The sequence below is a fragment of the Vitis vinifera genome, chromosome 16 (assembly GCF_030704535.1).
Source record: "Vitis vinifera cultivar Pinot Noir 40024 chromosome 16, ASM3070453v1".
NCBI classification, from domain to species: domain Eukaryota; kingdom Viridiplantae; phylum Streptophyta; class Magnoliopsida; order Vitales; family Vitaceae; genus Vitis; species Vitis vinifera.
Window position 1 is genome coordinate 21,415,832 of NC_081820.1, and position 21,788 is coordinate 21,437,619.

The following is a 21,788-nucleotide window of genomic DNA, read 5'->3' on the forward strand; positions in this document are numbered from 1 at the left end:
TTGATGCCACTTTGCTACTTGTTGAAATCATGTCTATCTATTTTTTTAGGAATTATATGCCAGATATATGTGATAATTGTGGATTTCGTATACTTTGATAATTTTTGCTATACTGATTAGATAACAAGCATGCTAGGATTTCTAATTCTATTATTTATTATCTAACTCGCCATATCCTACGGAAGAGCATGATAAGTTATCTATGCTATCCAGGTACGCCCTCTATCACCTATCTTCTAAATTCTATGAATATGCTTGTCATTGCGAACTGCATCTATGTTTGATAGTGCTTGGGTGTCTTGATATTTGTTTCATTGTTCAATTATTTCTAATAAAGCGCATGCTGGATGATATACTATTTCAACTAACTTTGATGTCTTGTGATAGCATTTAGGAAGCAGTCCAGGTATGCACCTTAAATCTTCTTTATGATTGTGATAAGTTTTCTTGTTAAGCATGCTATATTTTTTAAAATCACCTAGCCTACCTGGGTATAAATAATCAACTGAATTAATTACCACATTTCCCTTAACTTAGTCAGTAGAGACTTTTATAGGGCTTAGAGGGGTGCTACCTTTTAGAGGTACCTTCCCAATAGGTAACCTGATCCCCGGACCAAGACTCGGATTTTTCAAAGACATGTTTTTCCAAAACTATGGAGTCACTTCTTTAGCATTTTATTTCTTGTTTTATTTTTCCTTTAAAATAAAAATAAAATAAGTGGGAACTTTGACTTTTCCAAAACTATTTTTTCACCACAAATAAAAGTGAGTCTCGCCGATTGAGTGGGGACGCATGTGAAAAATGCGGGTCCACAACCACCTTATAACTTGGCACTATTTTTCTTTTTGCTACCGCTATTTTGTGTTGGAACTTCAAGAATATGCGGACCCTCATATTTGAACACTTCCTAATCCACCATTGGATCTCTCACCTCCTTTTGAATGCTTTTACATGACCTAATATTAAGGTCAACCCAAGAACACTTATAAATGTTCTTTTAAGGAGATGAGGAAGGGGGACTTGGGAGGCCCCTTAGTGGAAAGCTCTTCTTCAACCTCTATCCTTAAGACTTACTACTGCCACCTTAATCTTTGCAATATTTTCCAACTTCTAAGAGCTTTTTAATGCATTAAACACCTTTATCTTCATTGTATTTTCCTTTAGCTATACTTTCTAGTTTTGTACAACTTTGCAACTTAATCGTAGATTTCAAAGGTTATTGTTTCGTACCCTGTTTTTTATTTTGTGATATATTTTGGTGTTTTAGAAAAATGCTATGGTGATATATGTTCCTACTTGAGAAAAATGAGGAGAGAAATGATTAATGCAACAAATACAAACTTTTTTTAACTAAGTCATCATTTTTAGAGGGAGTGTGTTTCTACCATACAAATAATGGGGTCAAATGGAGTCAAATCCATTATGTGTACTCAAGTTGGATTGAGCTCTATATGACTTCACAAGCCTTCAAATATCAACAAAGAAACCAATTCAATACCAACTAGAGCTATCAAATCCAATATTTCTTTTATTTACTTTTAAATAAGATTCATATGAACACAACAATATAATGTTTGAGGAATCTATAAGATAATGAAACATTGACAACTTGAAACTCATCCTTTAAGTTTGAGTTCACAAAGAAAGTTTAACAGTGACTTGATTACAAGCCAAATTTAGCAAAGTAATAAAATACTATAAGAGTATTATCAATTTCAAAGATAAATAACTTTGTTAACTCCTATTTAATACAATAGAGTATTGAAAAGACCATTCTCCCTTATTTCTTTTAATTTGTAACCGTGGGAATGCTATGTAGCACAACAGTTTCAATAGTCAAGCCTGGCCCAAAACCAAATAATACCCCCCAATCCAATCCTTCACCAGTGGTGGCCTTTTCCCCCTTTAGGGATTTCTTTCTCATCTCATCCAAAATAAACAACACACATGCACTTGACATGTTACCGTACTCACTTAACACATGCCTTGTTGCTTCAAGTTTCTTTTTCTCTAAATTGAGTTTTGCTTCAACTGCATCAAGAATTGCAGGGCCACCTGGGTGAGCAATCCAAAATAACGAGTTCCAATCGCTAATACCAAGTGGGTCAAAAGCTTGGGTCAAGCATTTCTCTATGTTCTCGGAAATTAAAGTAGGCACATTAGGCCACAAATGAAAGGTGAGCCCCACTTCACGTAAGTTTCCGGCAATGGCACCTGCTGAATTAGGAATAAATGTTTGGGCTGCTAAAACAAGTTGGAAGAGTGGTCGTTCAATCGAGACATCTGGATCTGATCCAACAATTACAGCTGAAGACCCATCACCAAAAAGGGCTTGGCCAACTAAAGAGTCCAAAGCATCTTCGGAAGGCCCACGGAATGTAACAACAGTGATCTCAGAGCACACCACAAGAACTCGTGCTCCTGCGTTATTTTCTGCAAGATCCTTAGCAGTTCGAAGGACAGTTCCACCTGCATAGCACCCTTGATGGTACAACATCACCCTTCTAACCGATGTTTCAAGACCTAAGAGATTAGCGAGTTTGTAATCCGCACCGGGCATTTCTACACCGGAGGTTGTACAAAATACAAGATGGGTGATCTTAGACTTTGGTTGGCCCCACTCTTTAAGAGCCTTCAATGCTGCTTCCTTACCAAGCTTAGGTACCTCAGCAGTGATAATCTCTTGGCGTATGTTGAGAGATGGAGCCATATAAGCACCAATGTTTGGGTGCTCCTCAAGCATTTCTTCAGTCAAATGAATGTAATGCTTCTTGATCATTGATTTGTCACCTATAAATAAAAGAACATGAACACATTAGCGTCACCAATCAATGAGTCATTTAGTATATTGTTTAAGATGATGGACATGCATTTAACATTGATGCAAGTATAAAAGGTTATTCTTAATTATAGCTAGCAATGCTACATGATTCAAAGAACAGCTCTTCAAGCCATTACTATGAAATGAAAGGAATATTGGTTACAGAAGTAAAATGATTTTCAAGTTTCTTGAAGTAATTTATCTAAAAGCTATACTCTAGAAAGCTTGAAACATTCATTCACTTGGAGGTGAGCCTCACCTAATAGCGCACACTCTTATATGCATATAAGTGTTATGGATATAAGAATTAATGAATGAATATACTTACATATGCGATTGAACTTCTTCTTCAACTCAGTCATGTGCTCGCTCTTAGTGACCCTGAAATAGTAATCAGCATAATCAGACTGGTAGACACAGTGGTCGGGAGTAGCTGTGCCAATGGCTAGGATGGTGGCCGGACCCTTGGCACGTTGAGCGTTTCTAAATTCCTCAACTGAAGCCATGGATGCTAGATACGTAATGAAATTGAAGCTTAAGATTAAGTTGAGGAAGGAAAGAGAACTCAGTGTGCACAAGTGCTTGGAGTTGGCTTGAGAAAGCTGGGTGTGAGTGTTGGGCTTTTATAACAGTGTCTCACCAACTCTTATCCATTGGCAGTCTTTGAATTATCAGTTGGCGTCAAAGTTTGTGTGCGTGAGTTTATTTTCTGGTGGGTTGGTTTTCAGACATTTATGCATGTGTTAATAATGTATTGGTGTTGTTTTCTGTTCTTCACCTACCCATATATGATGAATGCATCCATAGGAAGGAGAGACCATTCAGTCTGGCTACGGCTTCTCAATATAACAGTTTTTATATATAGAGATAAAGACTTTTCCAGCCTCTAGTTGTAAATTAATACGTTTTCCATTTGACTTTTCCACGTGTGGGAAGCTGCTACCAACTTTCTTATTGTTAATGAAATCAAATTCATTCAAAGTCAGAATTTCTAACCTCAACAACCCAATTTGATTCTCCAAATAATAATAATAATAATAATTAAAGAAGACAAGTGGATTAAAAATACAAGTCTCCATGGCAAATATTTTCTTTTTCTATCTTAAGAGAAGATAACGAGTAATCCACGAAACAACTTGGAAAGTATATTCATAGCATTAAAATGTTGCAAACTTTTGACAATGAAGTAAAAAATTGGTATAGATTTTAATTTGTACCCATCAGATAGTCGTGTGAGTGTTTAGCTAGGTTGGCAATTCCGGACAAAATTCCTAAGTGTCCCCTAACTCGGCTTTCCTATTCCTATTCGGACTACTTGACTTTGAAGACTAAGACTTTGCTAAGAGGCCAAGGTATGTAGTCGAGTGTGGAGTGATTGGGTGTGAATCAACCCGGTTTTTAATCTTTAAAATGTGTTAGAAAGTTGGGAAAAATGGTTTTTGGTGCAAGGCTTTTATTCCTCTGTTTCTGGATCGATCTAGGTGTAGGTGTGGATCTATCCAACTAATGTTTTTTTGATCAAATCTCAGCCATTAGATTAAGGGTTTCTTTTTACACTTTAAAACCCAATCTTCTCTCATTTTCTGAGTAGAGAGACTGCTGAAAACGTGGGGAGAGCAGCCACACTCCCAAGTGTTCTTCATTTCTCATTTTTGCTTTCCTAAGTTGGGGTTTTTGATTGCAAAGAAAATCAACTTCTCTTAATGTTTTCAAAACTTGTTTTCAATGGATTTTCTTGAGCAATAAATGGGTTGATTCATTCTTTCATTCACATCTAAATCTCTCATTCTATTTGGGTTGTGCAAAAACCCATTTTCTTCTTGTGTGGATTCAAGAAGAGGCCGAGATTGAGCTTGGTGCGGACTCCAAGTGTGCTCCAAAAGGAGAAGCTGAAAATGAAGGTACTAGTCAAGTATTCCGGGAAGGATTGGTTGGCTTGAGCTAGGTAAAACCTTGTACTCAGTTTTTTTATTCTTCATAGTGGAGTTTTCAATCGGTGATAGGCCCGTGGTTTTTGATCTCTTCGGAGGTTTTCCACGTTAAAAATCTGGTGTTCATTGTCTCTTTCTCTCACTCTATATTTTGTTTTATTTTTAGGAGTGTTGAAGCATTTGCATGTGTTTTGCATTTATAAATTGTTGGGAGAGTGTTGATGCATACATTGTTGCTTGTGGATGTTTTATTAAGGTTAGGTAATCTTTGTTGGGAGAATTTTAAAATTGTTCTACAACACCTATTCACCCCCCTCTAGGTGTAGTTCATTATTGAGATTCACATTTTCAATTGGTATCAGAGCAGGTTTTTAAAAGAAAAAATCATTTTCGGTCCTTGAATCTCAATCATGGAACCTCATCAAGAGGGAACTTCCATTGGGAGACCACCATTTTTAACCGGCGAAAATTATTCTCATTGGAAAGTGAGAATGCAATATTTTCTCAAAATGCAAAGTGAAAAAGTTTGGAATGCAGTTGAATTTGGTTGGTCTCCACCTAAGGTGTTGGATAGAGAAGGAAGACCAACTAATGTTATCAAGCCTAAGTTGGAATGGGATAGAGGTGACAATGAAGCTAGTGAGAACAATGCTAGAGCCATGTATTCTATCTTTAATGCCATTAGCACGGATGAATTTCGTAGGATAGCCACATGTACTTCGGCTAAGGAGGCTTGGGATATCCTCCAAGTGACTCATGAAGGTACTAATGCTGTGAAAGTGTCCAAACTTCAAATGTTAACCTCTAGGTTTGAGACAATTAGGATGGAGGATCATGAGAACTTTGGAGAGTTCTATGCAAAACTGATGGACATTGTGAATTCTAGTTTTAATCTAGGTGAGCCCATCTCTAATTCCAAAGTGGTTAGAAAAATTCTAAGATCTCTTCCGGAGAGATTTAGAGCAAACTGCCATTGAAGAGTCCAAGGATGTGGATTCCTTGAAAGTGGATGAACTTGTGGGTTCACTCCAAACCTTTGAAATGACTCTTGGATCACCTAGGAAATCAAAGGGCATTGCCTTGAATGCCATTAAAGAGGAGTCCTTAGGTTCCGAAGGTGAGGGTAATGAGAAAATGTCGGATGGAGAGGTTGCTAGATTTGCTAGAAAATTCAAAAAATACATGAAGTTCAGGAAATATAAGAAGAAGTCCAATGAAGATGCTAGAAAATGGAATAATTCAATGGGTAAATCAAATGTAAAAGACAAAAAGAAAGACAAGAGTGTCAAAAAGGACCTTGAGGTTGAATGCTTCAAGTGTGGAGGAAAGGGACACTATGCCATAGAATGTCCCTCAAAGAAAAAAGGAAAGAAAGCCATGCAAGTCACTTGGAGTGACTCAGAATCATGTCAATCTAGTGAAAAAGAATCCAATGCTAGTGAGGAATGCACTAATTTCACAGCTTTTATGGCAAGTGTCATTGATGAACCACTCAAAAAGGAGGTACTTAGTGAGTCTTGTGAGTCAAGTGACTCAAATGGTGATGAGATGAGTTTTGACTCTGCATATGAGACTTTGTACAAGGAGTGCTTAAGTCTCAAACAGGAACAAGTTGAGTGGAAGACTTCTAAAAGGAGTTTAATCAGTGAGATTAAAACTCTAAAGGGAGAGAAAAAATCTTTGCTAGATAAGATTGCCTTTCTTGAGGGCGAACACTTTGACATGAAGAAAATGTGTGATGAATTGAAGAGTGAAAATCAAGTGTTTAAAAATGAGTTGAGTCTTAGGAAAGAAGAGTCACATCCTAGCTCTAAAAGACTTAGTGATTTGATCAATTTAGGGAGGAAATCATTTGATAAAAGAGGCTTAGGTTTTGTTGATGAAGCTACCACTCCAAGTAGTGGTAAAACAATTTTTGTCAAGTCTTGTGAAGAAGTGGTCCCTAAGAAAATTCCTCCAAAACTGAAACTTCATTGCACTCATTGCACTAAAATGGGACACACCATGGATAGATGTTATGCTAGGATGTTTGAGAGTTTCCAAAGAAAGTTGACCAACCTAATGAATGAATCATTCACTTTGAGAAATAGGTTGTTACAAGGAGGCAAGAGAGTGTTCATGAAAGATTCAAATGTCCCTCATTATAGTGGCTTCCAAGGAAGCACTTCAAATGGAATGACCAAAGTCACAAATGTAAAACAAATATGGGCGAAAAAGAGTGAGCTTAATTGCCTTGTTGTTCACACTGCACTTAGAGCTAGTGAGTTACACTCATGGTATTTTGATAGTGGTTGTTCACGTCATATGACAGGTAATAGATCATTCTTCACTAATTTCACTGAATTTGATGGAGGAAATGTGACTTTTGGTGATGGCAATGTTGCTAGTGTGAAAGGGAAAGGCACAATTTGTGCTCCCGGGATCCCTAACCTTGAAGAGGTTTTGTATGTGGAAGGACTGAAAGCTAACTTGATTAGCATTAGTCAAATATGTGACAAGAAGTTCAATGTTCAATTTTCACAAAATTTATGTAAAGTGTTTGATTTGAATGGAAATTGTGTGATGATTGGTTTGAGAACTTCTGATAATTGCTATGTTGTTTGTCAAAATCCTTCTACCTCTTTTTCTTCTTCTCTTGTGTGTGGTAGTTCAAAAATTGAATCAATCAATTTGTGGCACCGTAGGTTGGGTCATTTGAACTACTGTGACTTGATGAAGGTTGCAAATAATGAAGTCATCAAAGGGATTCCTAAGCTTGGAAAACCCTCTAATCCTATTTGTGGTCCTTGTCAAAAGGGAAAACAAACAAGGAGTACACATAAGAGAGTTGATGAAATTTTGACCTCTAAACCTTTAGAACTCTTACATATGGACCTCATGGGACCAATGAGAACTGAGAGTTTAGGGGGCAAGAAATACATTTTGGTGATGGTTGATGACTATTCTAGGTATGCATGGGTTGCATTCCTAAGAGATAAGAGTGAGGCATTCATAAATTTCAAGGACATTGGTTTGAAAATTCAAAATGAAAAAGGGCATCCCATTGAAAGAATTAGGAGTGATAGGGGGAGAGAATTTGACAATTCAAATTTTTTTGAATTTTGTCATTCTCTAGGAATCAAACATGAGTTTTCCGCTCCTAGAACACCTCAACAAAATGGGGTAGTTGAGAGAAAAAATCGTGTCCTTCAAGAAATGGCCCGAACAATGCTAAATCAGCATGAACTCCCTACACATTTTTGGGCTGAAGCCATCAACACAGCTTGCTATACTTCCAATAGAACTCACATGCGTCCTCATACTAGGAAGACTTGTTATGAGCTGTGGAAAGGTAAGAAACCCAGTGTGAAGTACTTTAGGGTGTTTGGAAGTAGATGCTATGTCTTGAAAGATCATGAAAATCTTGGAAAGTTTGAATCCAAGAGTGAAGAAGGGATATTCTTAGGATATTCCTCCAAAAGTCGGGCATATAGAGTATACATTTTGAGTTCAAAATGTATGGTGGAATCAATCAATGTAATTGTGGATGATATGGGATCAAGGTCAAGAGAGTGTGATGATGATAGAATTGATGTGTCAAAAGATATTGAAGTGATTGAAGAAAAATCTGAAGATGAAAAGTTAAGTGAAGATGAAGAAAAAAAAGATGAGCAAGGAAAGAAAGGAGATAGGGGGAGAATTGAGCCATCAAAGAAAAATAAGTCAAGGGTACCTAAGAACCATCCTTTGAGCAATGTGATTGGGAACTATGAGGATAGCATGGTAACAAGGAGACAATCCAAGCTAAATGAGGTAAGCTATGTTTGCTATACCTCCCAAATTGAACCAAAAAATGTTGAAGAAGCCTTGAATGATGAAGCTTGGGTAGATGCTCTTCATGAAGAGCTAAATCAATTTTCTAGAAATGATGTTTGGTTCTTAGTGCCTAGACCAAAAGATGTGAATGTCATTGGAACAAAATGGATTTTCAAAAATAAGATGGATGAAAATGGTGTGATTGTGAGAAATAAAGCTAGGTTAGTTGCTCAAGGGTTCAAGCAAATTGAGGGAATTGATTTTGATGAAACCTTTGCTCCAGTTGCAAGACTTGAATCCATTCGAATACTCTTAGCTGTAGCTTGTGTATGGAAATTTAAATTGTTTCAAATGGATGTCAAGAGTGCCTTTCTAAATGGGATCCTTAATGAAGAAGTGTATGTGGAGCAACCCAAAGGGTTTCAAGACCCTAGGTATCCAAATCATGTCTATAGACTTAGAAAAGCTCTCTATGGTTTAAAGCAAGCTCCTAGAGCTTGGCATGAAAGACTCACATCCTATCTTCTTAAGAAAGGATTCATGAGAGGGGGAGTTGATCGAACATTGTTCATTAGAAGAAATGATGAAGTGTTCTTGGTAGCACAAATCTATGTGGATGACATTGTGTTTGGCTCTACCTCCAATGAGTGTGCTTTAGATTTTGCCAAAGAAATGAAAAGTGAGTTTGAGATGAGCATGGTAGGAGAATTGACCTATTTTCTTGGTTTCCAAGTGAAACAACTCAAGGATGGGATTTTCCTATCCCAATCCAAGTACGCAAGGGAACTTGTCAAAAAGTTTGGGCTTGAGTCAACTAAACATTTTAGGACACCAATGCCAACCAACCTAAAGCTAAGTAAGGATGAATCCGGGAAAGGGGTAGAGGAAACATTGTATAGGAGCATGATTGGTAGTCTCTTGTACCTCACTGCTAGTAGACCGGACATAGCTTTTAGTGTTGGAGTGTGTGCTAGGTATCAGGCATGTCCTAAGGAATCTCATCTCATAGCTCTTAAGCGTATCATTAGGTACATTGCTGGTACTTTAGAGCTGGGTCTTTGGTATCCATTTGACACTCATTCTGATGTAGCTTGCTACACTGATGCCGATTGGGCTGGAAATGTGGATGATAGAAAAAGCACTTCAGGTGGTTGTTTCTATATTGGAAATTGTTTGGTTGCTTGGATGAGTAAGAAGCAAAACTCTGTTTCGCTTTCCACAGCTGAAGCGGAATACATTGCTGCCGGTAGTTGTTGTTCCCAACTTTTGTGGATCAAGCAAATGTTGAGAGACTATGGGATTGATCAAGGAACCATGGTACTGTTTTGTGACAATACTAGTGCAATCAACATCTCCAAGAACCCTGTTCTGCACTCTAGAACAAAACACATTGATATTAGACATCATTTCATTCGTGACTTAGTAGAAGACAAAGTGGTGTCATTGGAATATGTTCCAACTGAGGGTCAAATTGCTGATATTCTTACTAAACCTTTGGATGTGTCTAGGTTTGAATCACTTAGAAAGTCCATAGGTTTATGCACAGTCAATTGACTTTCTCTAGAACCTGTCTAGGACTCCTTCTTGCATATCCTTGAGTCCTAGTTGTCTTCCTTTGTTCCTAACTTTAATCAAGTTGATGTCCTTTTGTTTTGGTTCAATCATTTCTTCATTTTTCCATAAATTTTCAACATTTGTTGAGTTCATGAGAGTGACATGCTTACTCTTTTGTTTAAGAGTTAAATTGACTCTTAATGATCTTAAATGCTTCAAGATGTTTTTATCTCCATGGCTTGATTGGTAAACATGATATTGAATCCTTGCTATTTTGATTTGATTAGATAAACCTCAAAAGGTTAGCTTCATTTCTTTTAAGTGAGTAATAGCTCATGGTTGAATCTTGTGATTACATAAATTGTGAGTAATGTTCTTTATAGTCTAAATGCAAACTTATGTTTATCTAATGAGCATTAAAAAATGAGTAAAGTCATCCAGAATATCCTTGAGTGTTTAAGATTATTCTTCCTTGATTGTTTGCCCTCTCTTTGAAATTAAAAAAAAAAAAAAAAAAGGAAAAATATTAAGTTTCCCAGAATGGTTATGGCTCCTTGGCAATGTTTCAAGGGTTAAAAAGCCTCCATTGCAAGAGTGGGACATCCCATATGTTGTTATGTTGTAAAGGCCACCTTAGTGATCCTCAAATTTAAAAAAAAAAAAAAAAAAAAAAAAAAATGATCCTAAGAGTGAAGCTCATGTTTGTGAAATCATTTCAATGCTCAATGTGAAAAACAAATGTTGTATGATTTTTTTTGGGATGTGAATAAGCCGTGTTAAACAGAAATCCGGCCAAGAGAGGTGCAAATTGACTTCTTGGAATATTATCTTGAATTTCTCTAGGAAGGAAGTGTGTCTTGAAAATGATTTTTTGCTTTATGGGTGGATATAGGTTTATAAGTGGAAAGAAATTAACATACTCACTATTTTATGGCGTCATGAGTAAGTCTTCTTTGAGCTTAAACATACTTGTTAGAATGTTGATAATCATTTGTTTTTTTACCTATTCATTTAATAAATTTGGAAGGTTCTTCAATCTTTATGTTTATTAATTTTGTCTAAAGTTAAGCTCTTGGTAGCATTCTTGTTCAATATGAATCAATTCTAACTCATTGATTGAAAGATAAGTATGTCATCCTATTGAATCTTAGCTATGGTGAATCAAATTTTCAATGTTTGGAAAGCTTGTTGGACTTCTTGTGTTTTTATTGTAGATTTTTTGCCTAAGTCATTTTTCAGTAGGGTGTCGATCGATCTGCTGAATGTGTGGATCGATCCACTGTGTGCACAGTCTTGTCACCGAGAGCCCTTGAACGATGTGTGGATCGATCCACCAAGATCGATACCATTTGACTCCAACACTTAGAAATTTTTTGTGAAAAGTTTCCTCAAATGGTTATACTCATGGGTTAAATGGATGAGGGGCATTTTGGTAATTAAAAGTAAAAAAAAAAAAAAACTCAAAAACCCCAAATCTGGTTACTGGTTACTCGTCTCATTCATTTCTTTCCAAGCCCTAGGGTTTTCGTTCCAGAGAAGAACCCTTCGTCTCTTCTATTCGCCGTCGTTTGGTTCGTTCCGACCGTTGTCACCGGAAATCTTCGCCGTGCACAGCTCTCATTCTCATTTCTGTCTGCTGTCGGCATTTCGGTGTACTGTAAGCACATCTTGTCTCATTGTTTTTCTCTCTGTTTGTCGCCTGTTTGTCGCTGGACTGCAACTCCATTTCCGTTAGTCGGCATTCGTTCCAGTTTTTCTTGTGGTATCACTGATCTGATATCTTCCCCGTCAAAGGATTGCTGATCTGGTAGCCCTTGGTCGTCACAGCTTTTCTCGTGTGTACAGGTTGGTTTTTCTTCCATTGGTGTTGTTGGTTAGTTTTTGTGTGAGATTTTCTCACAGTAGGCTATTTGGGTGGATTATTTGGGAAATATGCCTCCAAAATGTCGTAAAAGCAAAGCCCCTGTTAAAGGGTCATCCTCTAGAACCTCAAAAGGTGCTCGAGATGAAAATTTATCCATCATTCCTTCTATCCAGCCTCCCAGTATCCCCAAGGCTCCTGCAAAAACTTCAATTGATGGGATTCCCTTCAATGCGTTCCCGGCAAAATTATGTAGAGACCAGTACACTAAGGTTTATCGTCAGAGGTCTCTTGTTCTTGAGAGACAACTTCATTTAGAATCCTTTTTCGACACACCAATTCCAGACCTATTTGTAGAACTAGGATGGCTTCCTCTAGCAAACTTCACTGGGTCTGCTTGTGCTCCTATTGTCCGAATGTTCTATTCGAACATTATTGAGCATGACTTGGATCAGTCCTACCTCCAATCAAGTCTTTTTGGAATTGTTGTTAAAGTCACCCCTAAGATAATTGCTGAAGTCTTAGGCATCCCGTTGGTTCAAGCACCCTCTGTGAGTGATTTGGAAATCACCTCTGACCTGTTGGATAGAGTGTCTATTGACTTATGGGGAGAGGTCCGAGGTCAGCTAGGCTCAGGGGTGCACACTGGTGGTTTATCTCGTCCTGCTTGGGTGTTAGCTACTTTTCTATCATTCTCAGTTTATCCCTCCTCTCATCGGGCAAACATTTGTAAGAATGGTTGCATTCTCTTGTCTCGTATCCTTCATCGGGAACCCATCAATCTAGCATCTTGCATTTTAGATGAGATGATTTTTCGAGGTGATCCTACAGTGTCTAAGAAGGAGGTTCTTCCCTTTGGCATTTTGATCACACAAATCTGCCAAAGGGCTGGAGTTGTATTTCCTGTCAATTCTCCTTTTCTTATGCCAATGGGTCCCATTGATACCTCTTCTTGGAATCGACGTCAAGGACAGATTAAGGGTGCTCTTGGTTCTAAGAAGAAGGTGTGCCATAGTAGAGCCAAGAGAAAATTTGGTGAAAGTGACGCTGATTCAGATGTAGATTCCACTGTCCTAGCTGAAATTTGTGCTAGGTTTGATGCTTTGGATGAAAAGATTTCTGCTCAATCCACCTTATTGTCTGAGCAGATTTCTCAACTTCAATCTTATATGGAGAGAGGTTTCTCTCTAATTGATGGACAAATGCTTTGCAACATGGATCAGCTGCACGCTCTTGAAGATTTTGTCCATAAGCATCTCTCTTAGCCAAGTAGCAGCTAGTTATCATTTTTTGGACAGCTCCTTGTCTTGTGTAATTTGCTTATCATGTTCATTTTGATCAACTTATGTACATGGCTTATTTTGGACAACTCTTTGTCTCATTCTGGGACAAAAAGGGGGAGACATTTTACACTTGACAATTGACATGTAGTTGATCATGACATTGTGTTTTGTGCTTTGGATATTTGATATGTTGATCATGATCATATTGTTTTGTATTTGTGGTTATTGAACATGGTTATTTTGACTCATGAATGTTATTTTGACTCATGGATATATTGATTATCTTTAGGCAAATGATATATGTGGATATCTATGTGTTAATTTATTCAAATCTTGTGGAAGTGCCTTGGAATATGTACAGGTGCTACTAATGCTTTTCTTGAGATTTATTTGCAGGTATTGTAGTACCTAAGTTGTGGTTTTGAGTGAGTGAGGGGTCTTGTATGAGAGTTGGGTGGGGCTTACTTACTTGTACTCATTCGTGTTGTAAAGGGTTTTGTCCCAGAATTGCCAAAGGGGGAGATTGTGAGTGTTTAGCTAGGTTGGCAATTCCGGACAAAATTCCTAAGTGTCCCCTAACTCGGCTTTCCTATTCCTATTCGGACTACTTGACTTTGAAGACTAAGACTTTGCTAAGAGGCCAAGGTATGTAGTCGAGTGTGGAGTGATTGGGTGTGAATCAACCCGGTTTTTAATCTTTAAAATGTGTTAGAAAGTTGGGAAAAATGGTTTTTGGTGCAAGGCTTTTATTCCTCTGTTTCTGGATCGATCCAGGTGTAGGTGTGGATCTATCCAACTAATGTTTTTTTGATCAAATCTCAGCCATTAGATTAAGGGTTTCTTTTTACACTTTAAAACCCAATCTTCTCTCATTTTCTGAGTAGAGAGACTGCTGAAAACGTGGGGAGAGCAGCCACACTCCCAAGTGTTCTTCATTTCTCATTTTTGCTTTCCTAAGTTGGGGTTTTTGATTGCAAAGAAAATCAACTTCTCTTAATGTTTTCAAAACTTGTTTTCAATGGATTTTCTTGAGCAATAAATGGGTTGATTCATTCTTTCATTCACATCTAAATCTCTCATTCTATTTGGGTTGTGCAAAAACCCATTTTCTTCTTGTGTGGATTCAAGAAGAGGTCGAGATTGAGCTTGGTGCGGACTCCAAGTGTGCTCCAAAAGGAGAAGCTGAAAATGAAGGTACTAGTCAAGTATTCCGGGAAGGATTGGTTGGCTTGAGCTAGGTAAAACCTTGTACTCAGTTTTTTTATTCTTCATAGTGGAGTTTTCAATCGGTGATAGGCCCGTGGTTTTTGATCTCTTCGGAGGTTTTCCACGTTAAAAATCTGGTGTTCATTGTCTCTTTCTCTCACTCTATATTTTGTTTTATTTTTAGGAGTGTTGAAGCATTTGCATGTGTTTTGCATTTATAAATTGTTGGGAGAGTGTTGATGCATACATTGTTGCTTGTGGATGTTTTATTAAGGTTAGGTAATCTTTGTTGGGAGAATTTTAAAATTGTTCTACAACACCTATTCACTCCCCTCTAGGTGTAGTTCATTATTGAGATTCACATTTTCAAGTCGCAAGTTAGATATCATGTAATTACCGTTGCATTACATAAGAGCATTATATATCCATGTGAACAAGCTAGTTTCAAGGACCCACGACAGTAGATACTCTCTATAATAGCAGTTTAAGCTAAAATACTTTCAAGGAAAAAAAATAAATGCCACATTTGTTTCGATAAACAACATAATTATTTAAAGAGAAGTCTGTAAAAAATATTTCTATGTTACGTGCATTACTTCCCAATATAGCTATGTGCTAATTAATTGGATGTAAATTTTTAAATTTTTATTTTTTATATGCCTTATATTAACTTATGTATGAATTATGAGGTCCCTATAACCCAATAATAGAAATTTGATTGGACCCCACAAAAAGGCCGAAGTTACTGGAGAAGGTTTTACCACACAAAATTGAGTTAGAATAATTGGCATGACTGCCTAAAAGATTTATTCAAGTCCAAATAGAACGATAATTAGAGAAAGGCAGAATTCTTATTTTTATTGCCAGTCTGCAGAATGACGACAAAGATGACTGTGAAGCCAAGGGAATAACCGATATAAATTTGTGTCTAATGTATTCCACCTTGTAAAAACACAATCTGTTGTTCCACTCTTTCTTTTTATTTACTTCTCTATAATACTTGTAACAACACATAATACAAATTTTGAGGAACTCCGTCAAGAAAATGATATTATAAGAACTTGAAATATCATACTTTGAACTGGAGGTCACTAAGGAAGCCCTCCAGCAATCAGTGAATCACAATTATACAAATTATTGGTAAAGAACAAAAGATGTTAAAGACTAGTACAACTTTGAAGACATACATCTTTATTAACTCTTATTTGATTTATGGAAAGCTTCTCCTTATGACTTTTCTTACCATTTTTTTTAACTCAATTTGTACCCGTGGCAACGCTATGCAACACGACAGTCTCAATGGTTAGGCCTGGTCCAAAGCCAAATAAAACACCCCAATCCAATCCTTCACCTGTGGTGATATTTTCTTTCTTGAGTGATTTCTTTCTCATCTCATCCAAAATAAACAATACACATGCACTAGACATGTTACCATACTCACTTAACACATGCCTTGTTGCTTCAAGTTTCTTTTTCTCTAAATTGAGTTTTGCTTCAACTGCATCAAGAATTGCAGGGCCACCTGGATGGGCAATCCAAAATAACGAGTTCCAGTCGCTAATACCAAGTGGGTCAAAAGCCTTAGTCAAGCATTGCTCTATGTTCTCGGAAATCAAAGTAGGCACACTAGGCCATAAATGAAAGGTGAGTCCCACCTCACGTAAGTTGCCTGCAATAGCACCCTGTGAATTAGGAATAAATGTTTGAGCTGCTGAGATGAGCTGGAAGAGTGGTCGTTCAATTGAGATATCCGGATCTGATCCAACAATCACAGCTGCAGACCCATCACCAAAAAGGACTTGGCCAACTAAAGAGTCCAAAGCATCCTCGGAAGGCCCACGGAATGTAACAACAGTGACCTCAGAGCACACCACAAGAACTCTTGCTCCTGCATTATTCTCTGCAAGATCCTTAGCCGTTCGAAGAACAGTCCCACCTGCATGGCAACCTTGATGGTACAACATAACTCTTCTAACTGAGTTATCAAGACCCAAGAGATTAGCAAGTTTGTAATCAGCACCAGGCATTTCTACACCTGACGTTGTACAAAATACAAGGTGGGTGATCTTGGACTTTGGCTGACCCCACTCTTTAAGTGCCTTCAGTGCTGCTTCCTTACCAAGCTTGGGTATCTCAGCAGTGATGATCTCCTGGCGTATATTAAGAGATGGGGCCATGTAGGCACCAATATTTGGGTGCTCTTCAAGCATCTTTTCAGTCAAATGAATGTAACGCTTCTTGATCATTGATTTTTCACCTGTAAATAAAATAACATGAACACATTAGCTTTACCAATCAACAAGTCATATAGTACATTGCTAAAGATGATCAACATGTATTTTAACATTGAAGCAAGTGTGAAAGGTTATTCTTAATTATAGCGAAAATTATTGTGTTTCTTAGCAATGCTATATGATTCAAAGTAAAACTCTTCAAGCCATTACAGTCAGATGAAAGAAATATTGGTGACTGAAGTGAAATAATTTTCAAGTTTCCTGAAGTATTTTATCTAAAAGCTATACTCCAGAAAGCTTGAAAAATTCATTCACTTGGAGGTGAGCCGCACCTAGTAGCACACTCGTGTATGTATAGAAGTGTTATGCATGTAAGAATTAATGCATGAATATAATTACATATGCGATTGAACTTCTTTTTCAACTCGGTCATGTGCTCGCTCTTGGTGACCCTGAAATAGTAATCAGCATAATCAGACTGGTAGACACAGTGGTCGGGAGTAGCTGTGCCAATGGCTAGGATGGTAGCCGGACCCTTGGCACGTTGAGCGTTTCTGATTTCCTCAACTGAAGCCATTGCTGCTACTCCAATTGGAAAGAAAAGAGAACTAAAATTTTAAGTGGTTGGAGCTGGGTTGCAAAAGCTGTGTGAGAGTAGGGTATTTATAAGTTGTGTCTCACCCACTTTCATCCACTTGATGGTGGGTGGATGTGAACTGATAACAAAACTCCATGATATAATTGAGCATCGTAGTCAATAAATAATGATGTAATCAATGAAAGGAGTTTTACTTTCATTCTTCCCAGTTCGATCTTTCACCTACCCATTAATGCATCGTAGTCAATAATATATGATATGAAGAAAGAAATCATTCGATCCACTTATGTCTTATGTTTGAAAAGGAGGGTGTGCAGTTGGTGAAGCTGCTCACAACTTTCTACTGTTGAATGAAAACGAAGTTAGGTTTCAAATTTTGAAATAGCCTCAACAACCCCTGTTCTTGACCGGGTAGTCTAAATATTCTAAATCATATCAGTCAATATATTAATTGTGCGCTGATTTGAATTTTATTTAAAATCATATCATATAATAATTGAGCACTCCATACTTTGCCAGAAAGAACTGAATGAAGAAAAATAAGAAATTATAATAATTAGTCTCATTTCTGCTAGAAAGATGAGGGAAGGATAAAGCTATAAAAAACTAAAAGATCATAGGAGGGATTGGAGGGTTCGAATCCATGACGAACAACAAAATTTTGGAGAAATTTTTACTAATTATAATATGATTAAGGTCCACAAAATAAAAAAAGAATAAAGAAAAATTTTCCAATGGGAAACCACCACCTGTGTAGCATTGAACATTTGGTTGGTGAGGATTGACTGTTGACCGCCTCTAACCTGACTTTGAAGAGCTTCCTTAATTAAATAATTAATTCAATATTTAATTTCTTAAAACTTTTCCCATAATATATGTAAATGTATTTTATTTAGGTTATATTTGGTTTCCAAAATTTTGAGGAAAAATGCTAAGAAAAAAAAAATGAGATGAAAAGTAGAAAAAAATAAAAAAATAAAATATACATTTAAAGTTAATAAATTATTTTTATATATTATTTTAAATTTATTTAATTTATTTTAACTCTTCATATAAAGATTAAATAATTTTAAAATATGTAATTTTTTAATTATTTTAATTATGTTTGATTTTTTTTTCATATTTTACATAGTAAAACCAAATATAAGAAAATTATTTTCTAATAATTGGTTTTTTTTCATCCTTAATACTTTCTGGAACCAAATATAACCTTAAATGTTTTTTAAAAACTCTAAATTTTAACTCACTTCTAATAAAAAAAAATAAAAAAAATAAAAGGTAGAAATTAGTGTATTAGAAATAAGTATATCACTCTTGTATTGCATTTTGGTACAAATATCTCAATTATGCTATTTTAGCATGGCATTTTGCTCCACTTCCAATGAACAAAGTGTCAACAACTTGTTGTAACTTCCTCAATAGGTAAGTTAACTCCTTCAAAAAAAAAATTATTAGGTAAATGAATTTTGAATCAAGTAAGATTTAATACATTAGATTCAATATCAAGTCTGATTAATTTTTAAAAATAATTTAAAACTTTTAATTTGAGTAGATTAATAACATATTTTCCCTTTTTTAACTTCAAAAACATAAAACAAATAAAAATGGAATATAAAACATATGTTGTCAGTGATCTTTTCAAAACTGTTTCCAAAGATATATTATGATAACATATTTTTGGTGTTTTAAAAAAATGTTTTGATGACATATTTTGCTATTAATTTTAGAAAAATGTGGAATGAAATCATCCATGCAAAAAGAATGGACTTTGTAACTGAGTGTGGACCCGCATTTTTCACCTGTGCCCCCACTCAATCAGCGAGACTCGCTTTTATTTGTGAAAAATTAATTTTAGAAAAGTCGAAGTCGTCACTTATTTTATTTTATTTTAAAGGGAAAATAAAACAAGAAATAAAACCCTAAAAAAGTGACTTCATAGTTTTTGGAAAAACATGTCTTTGAAAAACCCAAGTATAAATTCGAGGATCAAGTTACTTATTAGGAAAGAACCTTTAGGAGGTAGCACCCCTCTAAGCCCTATAAAAGTCTCTACTGACTAAGTTAAGGGAAATGTGACAATTAATTGGTTAATTATAAATACCTAAGTAGGCTAGGTGATTTCGAAAGAATAGCATGCCTAACAAGAAAACCAATCACAATCATATAGAAGATTTAGGGTGCATACCTAGACCACTTCTTAAGCACTGTCATAAAACATCGATGGTTAGTTTAGATAATATATCACCCAGCATGCGTTTTATCATAAATGATCGAACAATGTAACAAATATCAAGACACCCAAGCACCATCAAATATAGACATAGTTCACAGTGACAATCATATTTACAGACTTTAGAATGTAGGTGATAGGGAGTGTACCTGGATAGCATAGATAACTCATAACACGCTTCCTCAGTACATGGGAGGGTTAGATAATAAATAATAAAGAAATCCTAACATGCATATCTAATTAGCATAGCAAAAATGATTCAGAATATACGAAATAATCAAGTATCGCACACATCTTGTATACAATTCCTAAAAAAATAGATAGATATGATTACGACAAATGGCAAGGGTGGTAGCAAAAATAAGTTTTGAAAAGATTTTCTTATGTAGTGGTTTCACCAATTCCCTAATTGATATACACGAATTTAGCCTAGAATTGTCCCATTTATTTAGGACCACAAGCTTTGATTTGTGTTTTGTTCAAAACCAAAATTTTCATTGGAAGCCGAGAAGGATGCAAACCGATCAAGATATGGTTGCATATTATTATTATTTTTTTTTTTAAAAAAAAAAGATTTTGATCCTGAGGACTGTAAATAAATTTTTTAACATAAAATTTTCAAAGGTATCTTTTGAGAAAAGCATTTGATTTTAAAATATCGAGTAGAACAAAAAAAACGAATTCACAAAGTGAAATTTTGAACAATCCGAACAAACTAAAGTGGTGAGAATGGAGTCCAATCTTCACTATTTTCCAATGGTCTTTGAAAAGTAAATTTTACGAGAGACCATCAAAGCAATAAATTATTCAAACTTAGATCGAATAAGCTAATGAGACATTCACCAAAAATTAAAGACTAGTATTCAAGAAACACATAAATTGAGCATAACAATCAAAAATTAACATAAGATTGGCTAAACATACAAGTACACCTAGATTTAAAAAATAAAAATAAATTGAAACTATACTCAATTAGAATTTAAAAAAAAACATAAACTTTATGTAATGAGATTAATTAAACTATTGGATTAAAATCATAAACATACTCAAAGTCAAAAAAACAAATTAAAATTAAACTAAATTATAATTCAAAACATGAATTTTATTTGGCCAGATTAATTAAACTATTGGATTACAACCACAAATATATCCAAACTAAAAAATAAATTATAACAAAACTAAATCGAAATTAAAAACATAAACTTTATCTAATAAAATTATTTAAACTAATGAATTAAAATTACTAACACATTCAAACTAAAACTAAACTAATCCGGAATTAAAAAAAAATATAAACTTTCTCTCACAAGATTATTTAAACTAATGAATTAAAATCACTAACACATTCAAACTAAAATTAAACTAATCCGGAATTAAAATATAAACTTTATCTCACAAGATTATTTAAACTAATGAATTAAAATCACTAACACATTCAAACTAAAACATAAACTAAAACTAAACTAATCCGGAATTAAAAATATAAACTTTATCTCACAAGATTATTTAAACTAATGAATTAAAATCACTAACACATTCAAACTAAAACATAAACTAAAACTAAACTAATCCGGAATTCAAAATATAAACTTTATCTCACAAAATTATTTAAGCTAATGAATTAAAATCACAAATACATTCAAACTAAAACTAAACTAATCCAGAATTAAAAATATAAGTTTTATGTTACAAGATTATTTAAACTAATGAATTAAAATCACAAACACATTCAAACTAAAACATAAACTAAAACAAAACTAATCCGGAATTAAAAATATGAACTTTATCTCACAAAATTATTTAAATTAATGAATTAAAATCACTAACACATTCAAACTAAAACATAAACTAAAACTAAACTAATCCAGAATTAAAAATATAAACGTTATCTCATAAGATTATTTAAACTAATGAATTAAATCACTAACACATTCAAATTAAAAAATAAAATTAAAACTAAATTAAATCGAGATTAAAAACGGGAACTTACATACCTTGTGTCGCTGATACCCCTCCCGACTATCTAGCACTTGTGTGCAGCCGAATCCACTGTCCAAAGAGTCCTGTTGCTCCCCCTAAGTTCTACTCATGTTCTCTCTCAATAAAATTTTCTTCGCGTGTTCTCTCTCAAAAAAAATTCTTTGCATGTTCTCTCTCAAAAAAAAATTTCTCCGCATGTTCTCTCTGCCAAAAAAATCAAAATCCCCAAAAAATGTGCTAAAAACCTTTCCAAGTGTGGTCTCAAGCTTCCAAAAAAAAAAAGGTGCTTACT

The 21,788-nt window shown here is 35.3% G+C and overlaps 3 protein-coding genes across 3 annotated transcripts; 1 reads left to right on the forward strand and 2 right to left on the reverse strand.

The window, feature by feature from the left end:
• Positions 1-1,507: 1,507 nt before the first annotated feature.
• LOC100258294 (stilbene synthase 1) lies at positions 1,508-3,424 on the reverse strand. Its single transcript, XM_003634017.4, has 2 exons — positions 3,153-3,424; positions 1,508-2,793 (listed from the first exon to the last, which is right to left on the reverse strand). The coding sequence occupies exons 1-2, from the start codon at positions 3,328-3,330 to the stop codon at positions 1,793-1,795; spliced, it is 1,179 nt and encodes a 392-aa protein (XP_003634065.1). The 5' UTR covers positions 3,331-3,424; the 3' UTR covers positions 1,508-1,792.
• Positions 3,425-5,264: 1,840 nt separating this feature from the next.
• On the forward strand, positions 5,265-11,907 carry LOC109121618 (retrovirus-related Pol polyprotein from transposon RE1). Its single transcript, XM_059743402.1, has 4 exons — positions 5,265-5,652; positions 7,067-7,199; positions 8,298-10,058; positions 11,619-11,907. Exons 1-4 carry the CDS (start codon positions 5,265-5,267, stop codon positions 11,905-11,907), a joined length of 2,571 nt encoding a protein of 856 aa, XP_059599385.1.
• A 3,493-nt stretch (positions 11,908-15,400) lies between these two features.
• LOC100241164 (stilbene synthase 6-like) lies at positions 15,401-17,340 on the reverse strand. Its single transcript, XM_003634016.4, has 2 exons — positions 17,088-17,340; positions 15,401-16,711 (listed from the first exon to the last, which is right to left on the reverse strand). The coding sequence occupies exons 1-2, from the start codon at positions 17,263-17,265 to the stop codon at positions 15,711-15,713; spliced, it is 1,179 nt and encodes a 392-aa protein (XP_003634064.1). The 5' UTR covers positions 17,266-17,340; the 3' UTR covers positions 15,401-15,710.
• Between the last annotated feature and the right edge of the window lie 4,448 nt (positions 17,341-21,788).

Coding starts and splice junctions, on each gene's coding strand:
- LOC100258294 (XM_003634017.4), bottom strand. CDS start 3,330: ATGGCTTCAGTTGAGGAATTTAGAAACGCTCAACGTGCCAAGGGTCCG. Junction 2,794..3,152: donor GAAGAAGTTCAATCGCATAT/GTAAGTATATTC, acceptor TTTTATTTATAG/GTGACAAATCAATGATCAAG.
- LOC109121618 (XM_059743402.1), top strand. CDS start 5,265: ATGCAAAGTGAAAAAGTTTGGAATGCAGTTGAATTTGGTTGGTCTCCA. Junction 5,653..7,066: donor GAATTCTAGTTTTAATCTAG/GTGAGCCCATCT, acceptor GTCATATGACAG/GTAATAGATCATTCTTCACT. Junction 7,200..8,297: donor CCTAACCTTGAAGAGGTTTT/GTATGTGGAAGG, acceptor TATGGGATCAAG/GTCAAGAGAGTGTGATGATG.
- LOC100241164 (XM_003634016.4), bottom strand. CDS start 17,265: ATGGCTTCAGTTGAGGAAATCAGAAACGCTCAACGTGCCAAGGGTCCG. Junction 16,712..17,087: donor AAAGAAGTTCAATCGCATAT/GTAATTATATTC, acceptor TTTTATTTACAG/GTGAAAAATCAATGATCAAG.